This window comes from Ochotona curzoniae, unplaced genomic scaffold (genome assembly GCF_017591425.1).
Source record: "Ochotona curzoniae isolate NIBS_2020 unplaced genomic scaffold, NIBS_Ocur_1.0 scaffold_3208, whole genome shotgun sequence".
Lineage (NCBI taxonomy): Eukaryota > Metazoa > Chordata > Mammalia > Lagomorpha > Ochotonidae > Ochotona > Ochotona curzoniae.
In genome coordinates, this window is record NW_024467106.1 from 242,634 (window position 1) to 259,146 (window position 16,513).

A 16,513-nucleotide genomic window follows, 5' to 3' on the forward strand; every position below is an offset into this window, starting at 1 on the left:
CCATGTAGCCCACCTGTTTCCTAGAGACTCGGGACATGTGCATGTGTTCATGTGCCATGTGTGTGAATATGTAAGTGTGTTTATGTGTGCACATATCTATGTTATGCACACTGATGTGTGTGCCTGTGTGCACACATGAGTATTGTATGCACAGGTATGTCTGTGCACACACACACTGTGTGTGCATACATATGTGCCTGTGTGTGCATTACGCACAGAGATGTGTATGTACTTCTGTGTGTGCACACATGTCGTACGCACACGGTGTGTCTGTGCACACGTGTGTGGTGCAGATGCATGTGTGTTACATGTCTGTGATGTGTGTGCACATGTGTATCCGTATTGCATGCGTGTGTGTCTCCTGTGCCTTGCAGTCAGTAGGTTCAGCCACACCTTCCCCACATCAAAGCCAACTTCTGCCCCAACCTGCCCCTCAGGGCCCTACACTCCCATGCCAGCTGCTGTCAGAGCCAAGAGCTGGCAACAGTGAAGATGCAGGCGGATTTCCTGGTCTTGGTGTCAACTCTCTCCCAGGTCCAAGGCGTAAGCTCAGTCCTGAGGTGTGTACCAGTGCAGTGAAGCACAGCTCTGTACCTCTTCAGGCAGAGCTCCCGGAACCTAGAGCTAAGCAGTGAGCCATGCTGCCACCCCTCCAGGCGCTGAATCCACAGTGCAAGCACAGTCCAGCAGCCCCAGCAGCTTCAGCTGGATGCAGCTGGCTGACCACAGGAGCCAGAAGAAACCTCTGCCCTGCCTCTCCTTTGCCTCAGCCCACTGGTGCCTTGGTTGCTTGGATGGGGGCAGGAAAAAGCCTCTCCTGCGCTGCTGAGCCACCCGGCTCCAGTCCAGCTCCCGAAGACTCCGAGCCAACACGCCAGCCCAGACAGCATAAGCACTGATCTCTGCTCAGACACAGAGATGTGCAGGGTGGCAACGAGGAGACACCTGCCCAACTAACCAAACAAGGGACTCTCATTTCTCGGATGGACAAGCCTGAGCTCCAAGTCTTGAGCTGCAGTCACAATTACTAAATGACATGGAGGAACCTGGCGTGGCAGCCACAGGGCCTGGGCAGCAGTTCAGGGTCTGCTCTCACAGAACCACATGGAGCACACAGCACTCCAGGGCTGTGCCTGACACGTCAAACACACTGCTCTGCAGCATAAGAGGAAGAGGGCAAGGAGGAAACGGGGCACCAGGACTCCAGTGCCCCACAGCATTCGCACATCCAGCAGCCACTCAGCACTGGCAAAGCCCCAAGGCGCAGCCACATGGAACCTAAGACCACCATGCTGCTGCCCCACTCGGGGAAGCACCAGCAGTAACAGAGCCCCTGCCACTCTGGTTCTGGAAGTTTCCACCTTTCCTGCTCCGTCACCTTGATCCAAAGTGACCTGGTGGATGCGGCTTAAGTCACACTCAGGGACCCCCTGCTCAGGGCACAGGGCGACACGTACAGGTGTCTCCATGCAGCACCCAGCCTCACCTTCTGCTGAAGACAGACTCCCCTTGACATGGAGATCCAGGGACTCCAACGAGACTTCCACATACCCTGCGCTGTCCCCAGACGCCACCTGCTCTGTGCTGCCAGAGGACGACTTATACGGCTCAGCACCTGCGCAAACAACACACAGTGTGAGGGAGCCCCTGCACCCAGCCAAGGCTGACCCATCCCTGCACCCACACACACCGAGACCCATACCAGGCTGCTCTCGTCTGGGACAGCGTTACAGGCCGCCACACCCATACAACAACAAGGGGGCCCAGCTGCAGCGACAGCACACTTCTCTGTGCTGTGCCAGCTGTAGAAATCTGATCAAATAACCCAGAGCATGGCTGTATTGTGATATAAAACAGAAAACTCTAATTTGCAGGTTTGAAAGCCCAGCTGATGAAAGCAACCCCAAACAGGCATTGCTGCTAGGAAAATGGTATTGGCAGATGGGGCCGACACGGATCCCCAGGAACGGCTGTGTGCTGTGCTGCTGGCAGAGGCCTGGGGCAGCAGCGCAAAGCAGCCAGACCCACTGCTTCCACAGCCGGCAAGGGCAAAATGCAGGGACAGCCACATATGGGTGGTGGCACAGGCTAGCCTGTACCTGCCTACACTGCTAAGGAAGCCCGACAGTAATGCAGCTGCTGGATCTTTAGGATGGTCAAGGCATTCCCACAAAGAAACCAGGAGAAATGGGTACTTATGTCTAGGACGTTGACCACAGCCACCTCTAAACATGAGTCATCCATGCAAATTAAACAACTTTCACCAAGCACATGACTTCCAATACATGCCCTATACTGCACTTTCACCAGCCTGGAGGACAGCAGCCCCGCACACACCCACGTGCACACAGGAGCTGCCTGGGACCCCGCGCACACCCACGTGCACACAGGAGCTGCCCAGGGCCCCGCACACACCCACGTGCACACAGGAGCTGGAGTACCTAGACCACTGCTCTGGCACTCATTGCCATCACAATTCTGGATAAAGCCTCACTGTCCTGTCTCTGACTTGGCTCTGCTACCACACACCCTGGGGGAGCAGAGGACTCTCCAAGGATGGTGACCCTGCCACTCTTGAGTGACCTGAATGGAGTTCCAGGGTCCTGGCTTCAGCCTACCGAAGACGGAGTCTTCAATCCCCCAGTGTCATTGGCCCAGCACACAGCTGCTGCCGCAAAGAAAGCCACACAGGATGTGCCGACCTCCCCATGCTCCCTGCAGCAGGACAAGGTGCCCCGGAGGGGCTGAGTTCACGGTCACCAGACAGGGCAGAGGACAAGCAACACTGAGGCACAGTCCGTGACCCTATAAAGAGGCTACAACTTTGTGCTGCTGGTAGAAGGACAGGAACAGACCCCCTGGCTGCCACCCAAGGCTCCAGAAAATGCAGCACAGAAAAAGCCCAGAGCAGGGGGCTGGCACCTCCCAGCACGCACAGTACGGTAGACCATGGGCTGGCTGCAGGGGCCAGGCTGCAGAGCCTGTAGGACCACAGATGATCGGGCAGTTCAGAGCACAGGCAGCATGAATCATGGAGCAAAACCACCTGTGAATTACCTGAACCCCTTTACACTGTTCACCTTTTAACAGGAAGCTGTAAAACATGCCAGAATGCAAGCCCTGAGCACGCTGCTCACCAGGCAGCTGAGGCCTTCCCTTATCTGCCTGGCCAGCAGGCCTGAGCAGCTTCCATGTGCAGCCCAGCAGCTCACCCAGGAGCAGCTGTCAAGAATGGCAGTAGGCAGCAGAGTGGGAGACAGGAAAGCTTCACTCTAGCAGGGGGAGCTTCTGAGCAGGACAAGCTGGCTTCATGCAGGAGCCAAGACAAGGAAAGCCTCGGTGTGGTCAAGACACTGGGAGCACCTGGCTGCCCCTCCATCAGTCAGCTAGGAAAGAGCTCCACATCCAGGCAGAGGCGATGGACAATGAAACAGATGCCCCTTCTCAGCAGCACCGCAGCAAGTACTGAGTGGATGGCTGACACACAGCAGGGCAGTGGCTGCCTGGGGACAGGGCCAGAGGGGCAGGCAGTGGCCTCACAGTGAAGCACATGCACTCGCCAACTAAGCATGCCCACGGACATGCCTCGTCCAGCGCAGCAGAGTCTAACAATGCTAGAAATGTCCCAGCTCTCCTGGGTGAGGGACCCCTGGAACACAAGGCAGTGAACAGGAAGCGACAGTCGCTAGACAGCTCAGGGTCAATATGGGCGATCTGCACCCAAGACCCAGGACCCAGAGGGCCAATGATTCTCTCCAGCCCCAGTGAAGGGCTATTCAGGGAGCCTGGGAGGGAGCAAGGGTCCTCCTGGAGGTCTGAGCTGCTTGTTTCCCACATGGAAGGCAGGGCGAAACCCCAGCCCCATCAGCCTCCAGCACTGCGGGCCCCATGGGTGGCACAGCGACACGGCACTACCTGGTGCACTCAGCTTCTTCCTGCTTCTCCGCCTCCGCTTCCTGGCCGGCTTGATCCATGGGCTGTCAGTCTTCCCTTTCCTCCGGAGGAACTTCCTCTTGACACTGGACTCGGAGCTCTGCAGGACAAAGGGCAGGTCCCTGAGAGGCAAGGCACGGGGCCCAGGGGCCCTGGAGCAAAGGACGAGGGGCTGTTCCCCTACAAAAAGAATGCTGTTCTACCTCAATCCGCCACCGGAAAGTTAATCTCACTGAGACATTTTTCTGGGTCACAGCCTAAAGATGCCCACGTTTTCCCCACACAGCTCACTAAGCAAAAAAGGCCAAGGAAAATGATCTCCTCATTTGAGTTTGGCACACACGAACAGTCTGCAGAGTTCTGCTCAGCTACGAGAAGCCAGCTCAGCCAGAGAGCTAAGTTCTCCAGCCGCCAGGCCCACTGGACGTTCCAGGTGCTTCCAGGGGCCTGTTGCTTAACCAGGACCTGACTGACCATGTCACAAGCACACATGCTGACGTCAGAGAAGAATCTGAGAAGACACGCCCAAGAGCCCTCCAGTTCCCATGGAGCCCCAGAGCTGGCGTCTGGTCCGTGGCAGTCACCCCATGGAGATGGGCAGATCCAGCAGCCCTCTGTACAACAATCCTTGCCGCCCCATGTTCCCACCAAGAACTTGTGGAAAGTACTGAGTGGAAATGACAATTGGTCACCTGGCCCCAAGGCCCCCTCTCAGCTCCAGGGACTCCAGCCGGAGGGCTCCCAGCCCTGGCCCCAACATTTGTCTGGCCACTGGTGACAAAAGATTCGGTGCGCAGCTCCACATGCTCTGGCCCTGATCTGTGGACAGCCAACCCCATCGTCCACTCCCAGAGGCTTCCAACGCCACCTCCCCGCCCTCTCCCCTCAGCCATGCGACACAAGCCCTGCACAGGCCCGACACAGTCTGGGCAGCCGGCAGGTGCAACCTCAGTGTGCCCCAGTGAGTGCCGGGCCTGCGCACAGGTCCTCGTTCCTACGCCCACTGCCCAGCCAAGGTCCAGGCTTTTACTCAGCACTCAGGGCAGTCACTGCTGCCTGTCCTCCCAGGCCCCACACAAGCTGAGGAACTCCGTGCCCTTGGCGGTCAGGCACCACGCGACGCGCGGGCGTTACCAAGTCAGACTCATCTCCGCCTTCCTCTTCCTCCCCCGTGTCCACTGACTCTGGCTCCTCCTCAGACTCGCCGTCCGCCTGATTACACACGGTTGAGAGGGAAAGACCAAACAGAAAACAACCAATTAGATCCTGCAGTGGCAAATGACTGGGTCCAAACACATCTGTAAAGACGCACAGAGTGAACACCCCAAAGGGTCCCACAGTCCGTCCACTACAGGCCCTGCAGGCAGAGCAGCTTCTGGAAGGCATCCCGCGTGGGCAGCAGGACTCCCTGGAGTGAGCTCAGCAAAAGCCTGCCAGCAGACACTAGCACAGAGGAGCTAGTGAAGCACAGGGTGACGACCACATGCGCAGAGCACACAGGCACACGCATAAACATCCATGCATGCACATAACCATCAATACACACACACACAGCTCCTAAGGAAGGTGGCACTGTTCATGGAGGCAGCAAAGGGAGATGGAGCTGCCCATGACATCCCAGGGGGCAATGACGCATACCTGCCAGACAGAGGCACAGCCAGTCTGTGTAAGGACCCTGTTCAGAGCACAACAGAGCTGGGCACACATGACGATTTCCCACCCTCCCCAGTACCCCTGACCATCTACTTCCTGTTACCCTGACACACTCAGCACCCTCCCCAGTACTCCTGACCCTCTACTTCCTGTTACCCTGACACACTCAGCACCCTCCCTAGTACCCCTGACCCTCTACTTCCTGTTACCCTGACCTGACACACTCTGCACCCTCTCCAGTACCCCTGACCCTCTACTTCCTGTTACCCTGACACACTCAGCACCCTCCCCAGTACTCCTGACCCTCTACTTCCTGTTACCCTGACCTGACACACTCTGCACCCTCCCCAGTACTCCTGTTCTTGCACTTATTGCTTGTCTGAACAATCACAAATTTTTGCATTTCGTTGGGCTCCTAGGCCTACATCTAGGTCCAGGAGGCATGTCTTCTTCCTCCCTTAAAGACACTAGAAAATAACTTCAAACATTTTCTTCCACATTTCACAATTTTGTGTTGGTACTTTAAATCCTGAATCTACTTTTTAAAATAATAGCTACAGCATGATACAAAGCAAATTCCTCTAAACGACTCTGCAGTACAGTATCCACAGGATTTCAGGATGACCAAGCTTGAGATCCCCATCTCTATATCCTTAGAAGAAGTGACCTAGTACTACCCTGATGGGGCATCCACCCCCTCTGCCAGCCATCACAGGAGCACCCCAACAGCACATACGTGGACACTCATCCTACCCCACCCCACTCACTGCCAATGCTCCCTCTGGCAGCTCCACACTCCACGTTCCCAATGACGCACTCCTGCACTCCTCCCCTGACCTCTCACAGACTTGCAGATCACAAGTTCCACAGAGAATCCCATTATGATTCTGAGGGGAAATGTTCTAGAATCATAGCTACACAGAGAGATAAGGCAACAATCCTGTCATTCAAATCCTGAGTCTTTGCATAAGCGGCATCTTTTTAAAACCTCTTTCAGCTCCGTCCTGTTTGGTTCCCTGCAAGTTTCTGGAGGTGTGAGCCACATGCAGAGGCACAGCTGACTGCGTCCTTCCTCGTCACCTGGGGTCTCTCTCCATAGAGCATTTCCTGACTAACTCCTGCAGCTACACAGAGGAACTCCAGCCCTGTCCTGCCCTCATCCCGGGAGTCCTGCTAGGAGTGTGTTGGATACCTCTGCTTTTTCCATGCTCTTCCTTTGCGGTGGCAGTGTACTTTGGTGTGCTCCCTAAGCACTCCAGTGAGGTAGTGACAGGGAAGGAAACAGGCTTACATTACACGAAGCTGTTTGCCGCCACACAAGACAGCAGCGAACAGGCATCGTAAGGAAACCAACCAAGAGCAGCTGGCACGCATACACACGGAGCTGGGGTATGATGCAGGAGAGCGGTGTCCCCTGTGGGCAGGCAGGGCCACAACCACACCAACAGACACTAGTGCCCACCCAGTCACAGGCCCTCAACCAACGCCCATCCTTAACTTCCTCCCCACGGTCCATGCAGTCAGGGCCCACTTCCTGATGACAGAGCTCGTACAAATCAATCAGGACAGTGACCATTTCAACAAAAGGACAACCCTGCAGGGACAGGAATGGGGCCGCCAGCCCCAACTCTTCCCAGGACAGCCCAGCAGCGTCCAGGGACAGTGTCCAGAGCCAGTCCCGACTCTTCCCCAGGACAGGGATGTTCAGAACGGCTGATACAACTGTCCTGAAAAGCAAGGCAGCATTCACTGGAGCTAACTCTGCCCAGTCATCCCACTCCGGTGTGCAACCAGGGACATTGGGAAGCACATGACATTAGACTGCAAATGGAAAGAAGCCCAGTGTGCAGCACTCCCAGGGCTGGGGGCAGCCTGACGTGGCCACGACATGCTGGGTCAAGCACGTACTGTCTTCAGGGTGCTACAGAAGTTAGCCTAGAATTTAGCCATTTTACATGCCAATGCAGTTTGTTATTCTTCTCTAGCCTCCAAAACTGCCACCATAATAAAAACCTGACTATTAATCCACTCTGCAGATTCGCTGAGGTTTTTCCTACCAACATGACCTGCTGTCCACTGGCCCCACTTTCCTGCTGTTCTGCTGGTCACTGATCTAAGCAGACTGGAGAGTCCTCTAACTCCTGACTCTTTGGGGGTAACTCGGGGCCAGAGTGCTCCAGTCTAGAACATGAGACCTTCAGATCCACACACCACACAGGATACAACAATGGTGACTTCTTAAATCAGCACAGACATAAATGTTGGAAGACACTGGAACGGACGGACCAACACTGGCCACCTCCTCTGCAGAGAAGGCCCAGAGAATGAGCACAGATCTGCCTGTCCTGATGAAGGGTGCCAGAAGCCAGCAAGCCGCAGCATGGAACACAGAAATGCCAGGCATCAGGCTGGGTGGACAGGCCCAGATGAGCCAACGCCAGAACACAAGCAGGGCAGCAGTAGCAGTTCCAGTCAATCCCTTGCAGTCTGCACCGTGGATCTGCCCCAGGATCTCTCTGGACACCCACAGCCCAGTTAAGGACACGGCCATGCTGCCACTTGCCATCGGACAGTAAACTACTGAGGATCCATGCAGTTGCACCAGTGCACACCAGGTGCACCTCACAACTGTCACCCTACCCTCAGCCCGCACATCTGCTCAGCCGTGCATGTGCACTGGGCGCAGGCGCCCCCAGATTGCCACAAGCACCACGCCCTCCACAGTGCGGCTGCTGGAGTGAGGAAAGTTTTCCATCACCACAAAGACACAGACACAACCACCACCACCACAGACACACAAGCACCAGAGACGCAATGAAGATTTTCATCATGAATATACAAAGAAAAACAGGAAAGAACTGTAGAAAAAAAAAGGTGAACACCAAAACAAGAAGGAAGCAGAATAGTCACAGCAAGACTACGTACTACCAATAATAAATTTGATTATCGGCTTTAAAGACTTCTTTTTTTTTTAAAAGATTTGTTTCATTTTTATTGGAAAGGCGGATATACAGAGAGGAGAAACAGAGAGGAAGATCTTCCGTCCGATGATTCACTCCCCAGGACTTCTTTATGTGAAAGTTGGAGGTACCGAGAGGGGAGAGACAGAGAGCTGTTTCATCTGCTGATTCACTTCCCTCATGGCTGCGATAACCCGAGCCAGGCCAGGCAAAAGCCAGGAGCCAGATTCTTCATCCGGATCTCCCTACGGGTGGCAGGAGTCCACACATTTGGGCCATCTTCTGCCGATGTGCCCAGGCCGTTAGCAAGGAGCTGGACTGGAAGTGCAGCAGTGAGGACGCAAACCTGCACCAAGAAGTAGAAGCATGAGCAGCTCTGCCACAGCCAAGTCCTACACTGGATTCTTCATAGTCATGCATTGTGCCCAGTGACCCCCATATGTAAATGCCGTCTACTCTGGATCCAGCTTGCCGCTTATGTGCACCCAGGACAGCTCAGGTCTGTGAGCTCCTGGCCCCAGCCGGGAGACCTTGCCGAGTTCTGCATTCTGGTGTTGACCTAGCAAAACATGGCTGATGAGTGCATTTGGGAACTGAAGTACATTAAGCAAGATCTTTGTGTTTCTCTCAAGCTGAAAAATGAGAGGCTAGTGTCTTGGCAGAGCGGGATAACCCACCACCTGTGAGGTGAGCATCCTTATATGAGTGCCAGTTCAAGTCATGGCTGCTCCATTTCCAATCCAGCTCCCTGTTAACACATCTGGGAGAGCAGTGACCACATGTCTGCTCCCTGCACCCACATGGGACTCCTGGCTTCGACCTGGACAGGCCCTGGCCACTGCAGCCAGCTGCAGGTTGTCAAGCTATGGAAGATCTCTCTTCCTTCTTCTCCTTTCTCTGTGTAACTCTGTCTTTCAAATAAATAAATCTGTTTTAAAATGAAAATACATAGAACTTTTACAAAGTACTTTAAACATAATGCAGCCAGCTGCCTCTACGAGGGGAAACCCAGAGTGGAGGCACCCAGGCGGACAGCGTACACTGGCCAAGGTGCTTCCCCTCTCCACAGAGCAGCACCCAAGTTCCAGCTTCCTGTCAGTGTCCACCCTGGAAGGCAGCCCCAACTTGGGGAGAGCAGGTGAGTCAGTGACCCCTGGCTTCAGCCTAGCCCGGCAAAGTGCAAAGGAACTGCAAAAAAACACATTCAGACTGAACATGGGCTAAAGGGAAAGTTCTCCACACACACATGAAAACCAAGGGAGCCAGACTTGCTGTATTTACACCAACAAAACAGACTCTAAGGCAGACACTGCAAGAAGAAAAAAAAAGGAACAAAAAAATGAGCCGGATTAACCCTACATCAAGTTTGCAAATACGTCGGCACCTAGCATTGGGCACCCACCTCTGCCACATCCACAACACGCGGCTAAGGACGAGAGCTAGGCTCTGATAGCACTCAACAGTGGAAAGACCTTCTGAGTGTGCGTGAGACTGTCAGACCTTGGCAAGGCAGATACGCACAGATACCACAGCCGCAGCACACACACTCCGACACAACACTCTCCAGCCCGGGAATGAACCCACTCCCTCTCTCTCTGTCACTCAAAATATGTAAGTAAATCTTTAAAAGAAAAGTCAGGATCATATCAGGTATATTTCTGACAAGAATGAACAAAACTAGACGTTGAGAAGAGGAACTTAGCATGTTATCAATACAGACACATGAAGACTGAACAACGAATGAATAACAGGCACCAAAAAATTCAACACAACCCCCCGAGTTCTGTGAAACAAATGAAAGAGGAACACAACACTCTGAATCTCTGAGATCTAAGAAGGGAGTTGTTGACAATCGACAACTACACTGAAAACACAATCTCTAGCAAACACTGTCACTGCGCCTCAAGGACCAAGGAAAGCAAGAGCAAGCTTCCCATGCCGGGAGCAGCACGGAGCCCTGGGCTCCTGGCACCAGCCTGGCACACGCTCAGCCTGCAGCTGGGTCCCCACCCAGGCCTACTCCAGCTCCTGAAACATCCCTCTCCCCATGTCCAGGGATTTGGTTCCAGCCCCACGACCAGCAGACCTGGCCTGAACTCCCCGCGCTGGCTCCAGCCTCAATCCAGCCCTGACTACCATGAGCATTTTAAGAGTTCCTGTCTCTGACTTTTCCTGCTTCTAAAAATAAAAATTTCTCAGCTAATTTCGCGGAGTCTGACATTTGGCACAACATCCCATATGAGCACCAGCCCAAGTCCTAGCTGCTCCACTTAGAATCCAGTTCCCTGCTGATGGACCTGGGCAGCAGCAATGATGACCCAAGGCCTTGGGCTTGCCGCCATATGGGAGACCCAGATGAAGCTTCTGGCATCAGCCTGACCAGTCCCAGATGCTACAATAATTTTGGGAGTTACCAGTCAGTGTGAGATCTCTCTCTTCCCCTCCCTAACTCTGGCACTCAAGTAAGTAAATAAACAAATCTTTAAATTAAAGTTAATGCATATATAACACTTACACACATGGATCTTTTTAACAAAACTGGCACAATTCAGGATGCCCCTAAAATAATGCTTGTCAATGGAGCAACAGTCAAGCCAAGGGAGAAGGCAACTGCACTAAGGGCAGGACTGGCAGGACTGTGGACACAGGAGGTGGGGTGCGGGCACGGGGCCCACAGGAGGTGGGGTGCAGGCACGGGGCCCACAGGAGGTGGGGTGCGGGCATGGGGCCCACAGGAGGTGGGGTGCAGGCACGGGGCCCACAGGAGGTGGGGTATGGGCATGGGGCCTACAGGAGGTGGGGTGCAGGCACAGGGTGTGGACACAGAGTCCACAGGAGGTAGGGTGTAGGCACGGGGCCTACAGGAGGTGGGCACTGGGTGTGGGCATGGGGCCCACAGGAGCTGGGGTCTTTCCTTCTCCGTGAGATGAAGTGCAAGGTAAATAGGGGTCTTCGGGGGGAGCTGTCCTTCAGAAGCTGAGTCCACTTCACTACAGCCCAGCCTACCGTGGTTCCTGAGGTCACAGGTCACGCTACCACTTATTGCATTCCCTATAACATTTCACTATCAAAACAGGAAAAAAAACCAGAAAATTATTAAAGAAACATCTTTAACTTATTTAAATTTCTAATGTCAACACTGCCCAAGTATTTTCTTGGAATATTTACTTTAGAAGTTAGGAGCAACATTTAAAACTTATTCCAAAACCTGACACAGAAGTAAAACAGAAACAATTGCTAAGAAAACACAAGCCCAACACTAAAATGGAATAAAGGGCTCTGCACCTGCTGAGCCCAGGGCTGACAAGGATGGCTTCTCTTTTAGCCCACCAGAGCGTGCTTCATTCCTGCAGAGGAGTCAGTGAGACAAACCCCCAGTGCTGTGGCGGTCAGCTCTGTCCCCTAAGCACCACACATTGCATGGTGACCCACGTGAGGTCCCTGGGGAATGTCCATAGACAGACAGCAGAGGCCTGGCCACAGCAAGCCTGGAGGTGCTGCTCCCATGGGAGGCCCTCAGTGGGCCCGGGATGAAGCCATCTGTCTATGTCACACTGGGTGCTAGCAGAGCCCACGTACCACCCACATCCACTGTGGTACACCCTGACCTGGCCTCTACACAAGCAGAGACTCTGGCCTATCAACAGGCGGAGCCAGGGCAACGACACAGGGTCCAGCAGAGTGGTCTGCATTCACAGAAGGAAGCCAGCATGGACAGTGGCTCCCCACTGCAATGACTCCTGGCAACCCAGAGCTCAAGGACACTGTGGACATGGAAGCCCTGCGGTGCTAGCATCCTGTATCGGGGCCCCAGCTCCCTGTTTACTGCACCTGGGAAAGCAGCAGATGCTGGCTTAGGCACTTGGAGCCTTGTCACTCATGTGGGAGAACCAGATGGAATTCCTGGCTCCTGGCTTCAAAGAGGTCCTGCCGTAGCCAGTATGGCCATTTGGAGACTGAAGCAGCAAAAGGTAGAGCTCTTTGTCTGTCTGTCTGTCTTTCTGCTACTGTGGCTTTGAGAAAGATGGCTGGATGGATAAATGAACAGAAACATGAATAAAGAGGTGGATGGATAGATGAATGGATAGGCAGAGATGGACAGATGGACAGAGATGGACGGATGGATAGAGATGGACAGATGGACAGAGATAGAAGGATGGACACAGAGAGATGGACGGATGGACAGAGATAGATGGATAGAGGGACAGACGGATGGATGGAGATGGACAGATGGACAGATGAATGGAGAGAGATGAATGGATGGATGGACGGATGGACGGATGGATGGATGGATGGGTGGATGGATGGAGAGAGATGGATGGATGGACGGATGGACGGATGGATGGATGGATGGGTGGATGGATGCAGAGAGATGGATGGATGGATGGATGGGTGGGTGGATGGATGGATGGATGGAGGGAGGGAGATGGATGGATGGACGGATGGACGGATGGATGGATGGATGGGTGGATGGATGGATGGATGGAGGGAGATGGACAGATGGATGGAGAGAGAGATGGAGAGAGATGGATGGATGGATAGATGGATGGGTGGGTGGATGGATGGATAGATGGATGGGGGGATGGATGGATGGATGGAGGGAGGGAGATGGACAGATGGATGGAGAGAGAGATGGACAGAGAGATGGATGGATGGAGAGAGATGAACGGACGGATGGATGGAGAGATGGGTAGATGAATACATGGCTAGAGAAATGGACAGATGATAGGCATACACAGATGAATCTATCTCCAGAAAAAAAATGAGAAATGCTCAGGAGCCTTATTCCAAGGCATGCAGTAAAGGAGAGAAACACCTCTTAGCAGGATCCAGTCAGTAACCCAGGAGAAATCGAATATGAAACACCAGGTCCAAAGCAACAAGGAGGTCTGATGGAGACCTCAAGGTGACAGACTGCACATGGGGTTCCGGCTGCTGCCAGCAGAGCCTCTCTCCATGGCCCCTACCTTTTGGGCATGCTCAGCTTCCGAGGTGCTCTCTTTGGAAGTCCTACTGTCCTCAGTGGGAAACGCAGCTGCCCGTTCAGCCCCAGGTTCCTCCTCCTCCTCGAGCTCATCTGAGTCATCCTCCTCGGAGTCCACATCCAGGCTCTCCCCATTCATGTGCAGGGCGCTGTCCCCCAGGTCTTTGTCACCCTGCAACAGTGCAGGCACATTCAAGGCAGGCCTTCCTGGCAGTCATACAGCTGGGGAAGGCATCCCGCAACACAACTGACAGGTGCTCAGAGGAGGGGCAGTCACACAGATCCTGAACAACCTGCCCTGCCCACGCCGGGCTGCACCCCCTGCCAGCGGGCTGACCGCCCCCTTACCTTGGGACCCGCAGTGGAATGAGTTAGGCTCTTGCCCACGCCGGGCTGCACCCCCTGCCGGCGGGCTGACCGCCCCCTTACCTTGGGACCCGCAGTGGAATGAGTTAGGCTCTTGCCCACGCCGGGCTGCACTCCCTGCCGGCGGGCTGACCGCCCCCTTACCTTGGGACCCGCAGTGGAATGAGTTAGGCTCTTGCCCACGCCGGGCTGCAACCCCTGCCGGCGGGCTGACCACCCCCTTACCTTGGGACCCGCAGTGGAATGAGTTAGGCTCTTGAACATCTCAATCACCGTCCTCTGTTTTAACACTTTGGTCTTTTTCTTAGGAACCAGGCTATAGGTTCCCATTCTTCGTTTTTTCTTGCGAGACACTGCAGCTGCTAAAACAAAAGGCAAGCAAGCTAAAAAAAAAAAAAAAGTCAAAAGGGGACAAAAAAGGAAAAGAAATACCATTCAAATGTTTCTTCGAGGTAGGAGAGAGTGCACAGAAACTGACCACCACGGTGGCAGGTATCCCGCCCCTCAGGCGCGCGCATGCAGAGGAAGTGGAGACACTTCCTGGACAGGTGTAGCATTCACAGCACACAGGGCACAGGCTCCAGCCACCTGCATGCAGAGGCCACAACCACACATGCCCAGTCTCTGGTTTGGAGAAAATCCAATGACCACCCTGGCTGCAGGAACTACCTAGGCTGCCTTTGTACCTGGCAAGTGTTGTACACCTCGCAGACACCCTGGGCCTGGTTCACACCAACTCTGGGCTAACTACACTGTTAGCACACATGCCTATTCTAAATGTTAAATCTATAACAGCGGGCCCAGTGTGGTAGCCTAGTGGTTAAAGTCCTCGCCTTGCACATGCCAGGATCCCATATGGGCGCTGGCTCTAATCCCGGCAACCCTGCCTCCCATCCAGCTCCCTGCTTGCAGCCTGGGAAGGCAGTTGAGGACAACCCAAGGCCTTGGGATCCTGCACCCACGTGGGAGACCCGAAAGGGCGCCTGGCTCCTGGCTTCGGATCGGCTCAACTCCAGTTGCTGCAGACACTTGGTGAATGAATCAACAGATGGAAGATCTTCTCTCTGTATAGCTGCCTTTCCAATAAAAACAAATCTTATAAAATAAAATGAAATGAAATGAAATAAATCCATAAGACCTTGACTTCTGCAGGAAGAGACCTAGAAATTCAAACTTGATACTGAGGCAGACTGCTCCCAGCAGCCTAACACAGCAACAGCACGGTGCCAGGCTGGGAGCAAACAGGCTGGAGGCTCACGGGTCCCGGACAGGGAGCAGGCCCCAGGTTCACAGGTCGCAGACAGGAGCAGACAGCCGGGGGCTCACGGGTCCCAGATAGGCTGCACCTACAGCACACAACTGCAGTAGGCCAGTTGTGTGGAGCACTGACAGCCTCTGGCATCACCCAGGCTCTCTAGTTGATCTGAAACATGAGAGGAAGTCCAATCTCAGGAACCAGAGCTCAGGGGTGTGTGCTGGTATCAGAACTCAAAGCCCATGTTGTGCCACCTGCTGTGCAGGGGACAGGGTCATGTCCAGGTGCACACTAAGGATTAGCTGGCCTGTTCCTGGGAACTAGGACACCAGCAAATATCACTTCAAAAGACAAAACGGCTAGCTTGTGGGCAGCTAGCTGTGGGAATGGCAACAGTGATGCAAGGGACACAGCCACGGGAAACACTCCAGCACAGGAGATGCACCCTTTGGGTAAGTTAGGAAGAACCTTCCAAACCCGGGACATGCAAGGCCTATGCCTCGATCAGCAGAAAGTAGCAACAGATAAAGAAGCAGCCCTAAGAATAGGGGTCTTGAGGTCAGCAAATTGAGGTAATAGCTGTGCCGGCACGTGTGGGGACCAGTTCCATACGGGCAGCAGTTCAAATCCTAGCTGTCCCATTTGCCATCCAGCTCCCTGCAAATGGTCCTTAGGACCCGGCACTCGGCTTCTTGCTCCTGATTTTGGATCAGCTCAGTTCTGACTGTTGTGGCCACAGGAGACGAATCAACAGACAGAAGACCCCTCTCTTTCTCTAACTCTGCCTTGCAGATAAAAATAAACAAATCTTTACAAACAGAAAAAGAATAGGGGTCAGAAATCTCTGAGGGAGGATGGACTGGGACAGGCACATAGCCACACCTCTCTGCTCTGTGCAATGCTGCCCGCCTGTGTGTCCTAAGATGGGCTACCCTCCCCAGGACCTGGGGTGTGTCGTGTAACCACTCCCCATGTCAGGCTCAGCAGAGGCCAAGCAGCCGGGAACAGCCATCTCTCTTCCCTTGCACACAAGGTGAAAACAAAAGCCTCTCCCACTCCTCCCCTCCCTTGCCCAGCCTGCCCCTGAATACGGCCTACATGTGTCTGTGATTTCCTCACCATTCAAACACACTGGATTGCTGCTGTGGTACAAGGGTTAAGCTGCCACCTCTGGCACCAGCATCACATACGGGCACCAATTCATCCAGTAACAGCAGACGACAGCCCGAGAGCTGGGGCATCAGCACCTGCCTAGGAGACCCAGAGGAATTCCAAGCTCCTGTGCTGGCCACTGCACATGCATCATCTCTCTATCTCTCCCTTGCTGCTTGCATCTCTGCCTTTCAAACAAGCAACAAAAAG

At 54.0% G+C, this 16,513-nt stretch overlaps 1 protein-coding gene across 7 annotated transcripts in view; it reads right to left on the reverse strand.

Annotated features, from left to right (window-relative positions):
• Window positions 1-16,513, reverse strand: part of EHMT1 (euchromatic histone lysine methyltransferase 1) — a 67,459-nt gene that overhangs the window by 31,107 nt on the left and 19,839 nt on the right. For 2 of the 7 annotated variants that reach the window (XM_041004377.1, XM_041004374.1), the window contains exons 4-8: window positions 14,122-14,279; window positions 13,514-13,702; window positions 5,068-5,145; window positions 3,913-4,033; window positions 1,487-1,615 (exon numbers count right to left, since the gene is read on the reverse strand). In XM_041004377.1, the coding sequence (XP_040860311.1) occupies window positions 1,487-1,615; window positions 3,913-4,033; window positions 5,068-5,145; window positions 13,514-13,702; window positions 14,122-14,279 (675 nt within the window). The remainder of the gene's footprint in view (window positions 1-1,486; window positions 1,616-3,912; window positions 4,034-5,067; window positions 5,146-13,513; window positions 13,703-14,121; window positions 14,280-16,513) is intronic. The other 5 variants (XM_041004372.1, XM_041004375.1, XM_041004371.1 and 2 more) reach the window with 5 other exon arrangements.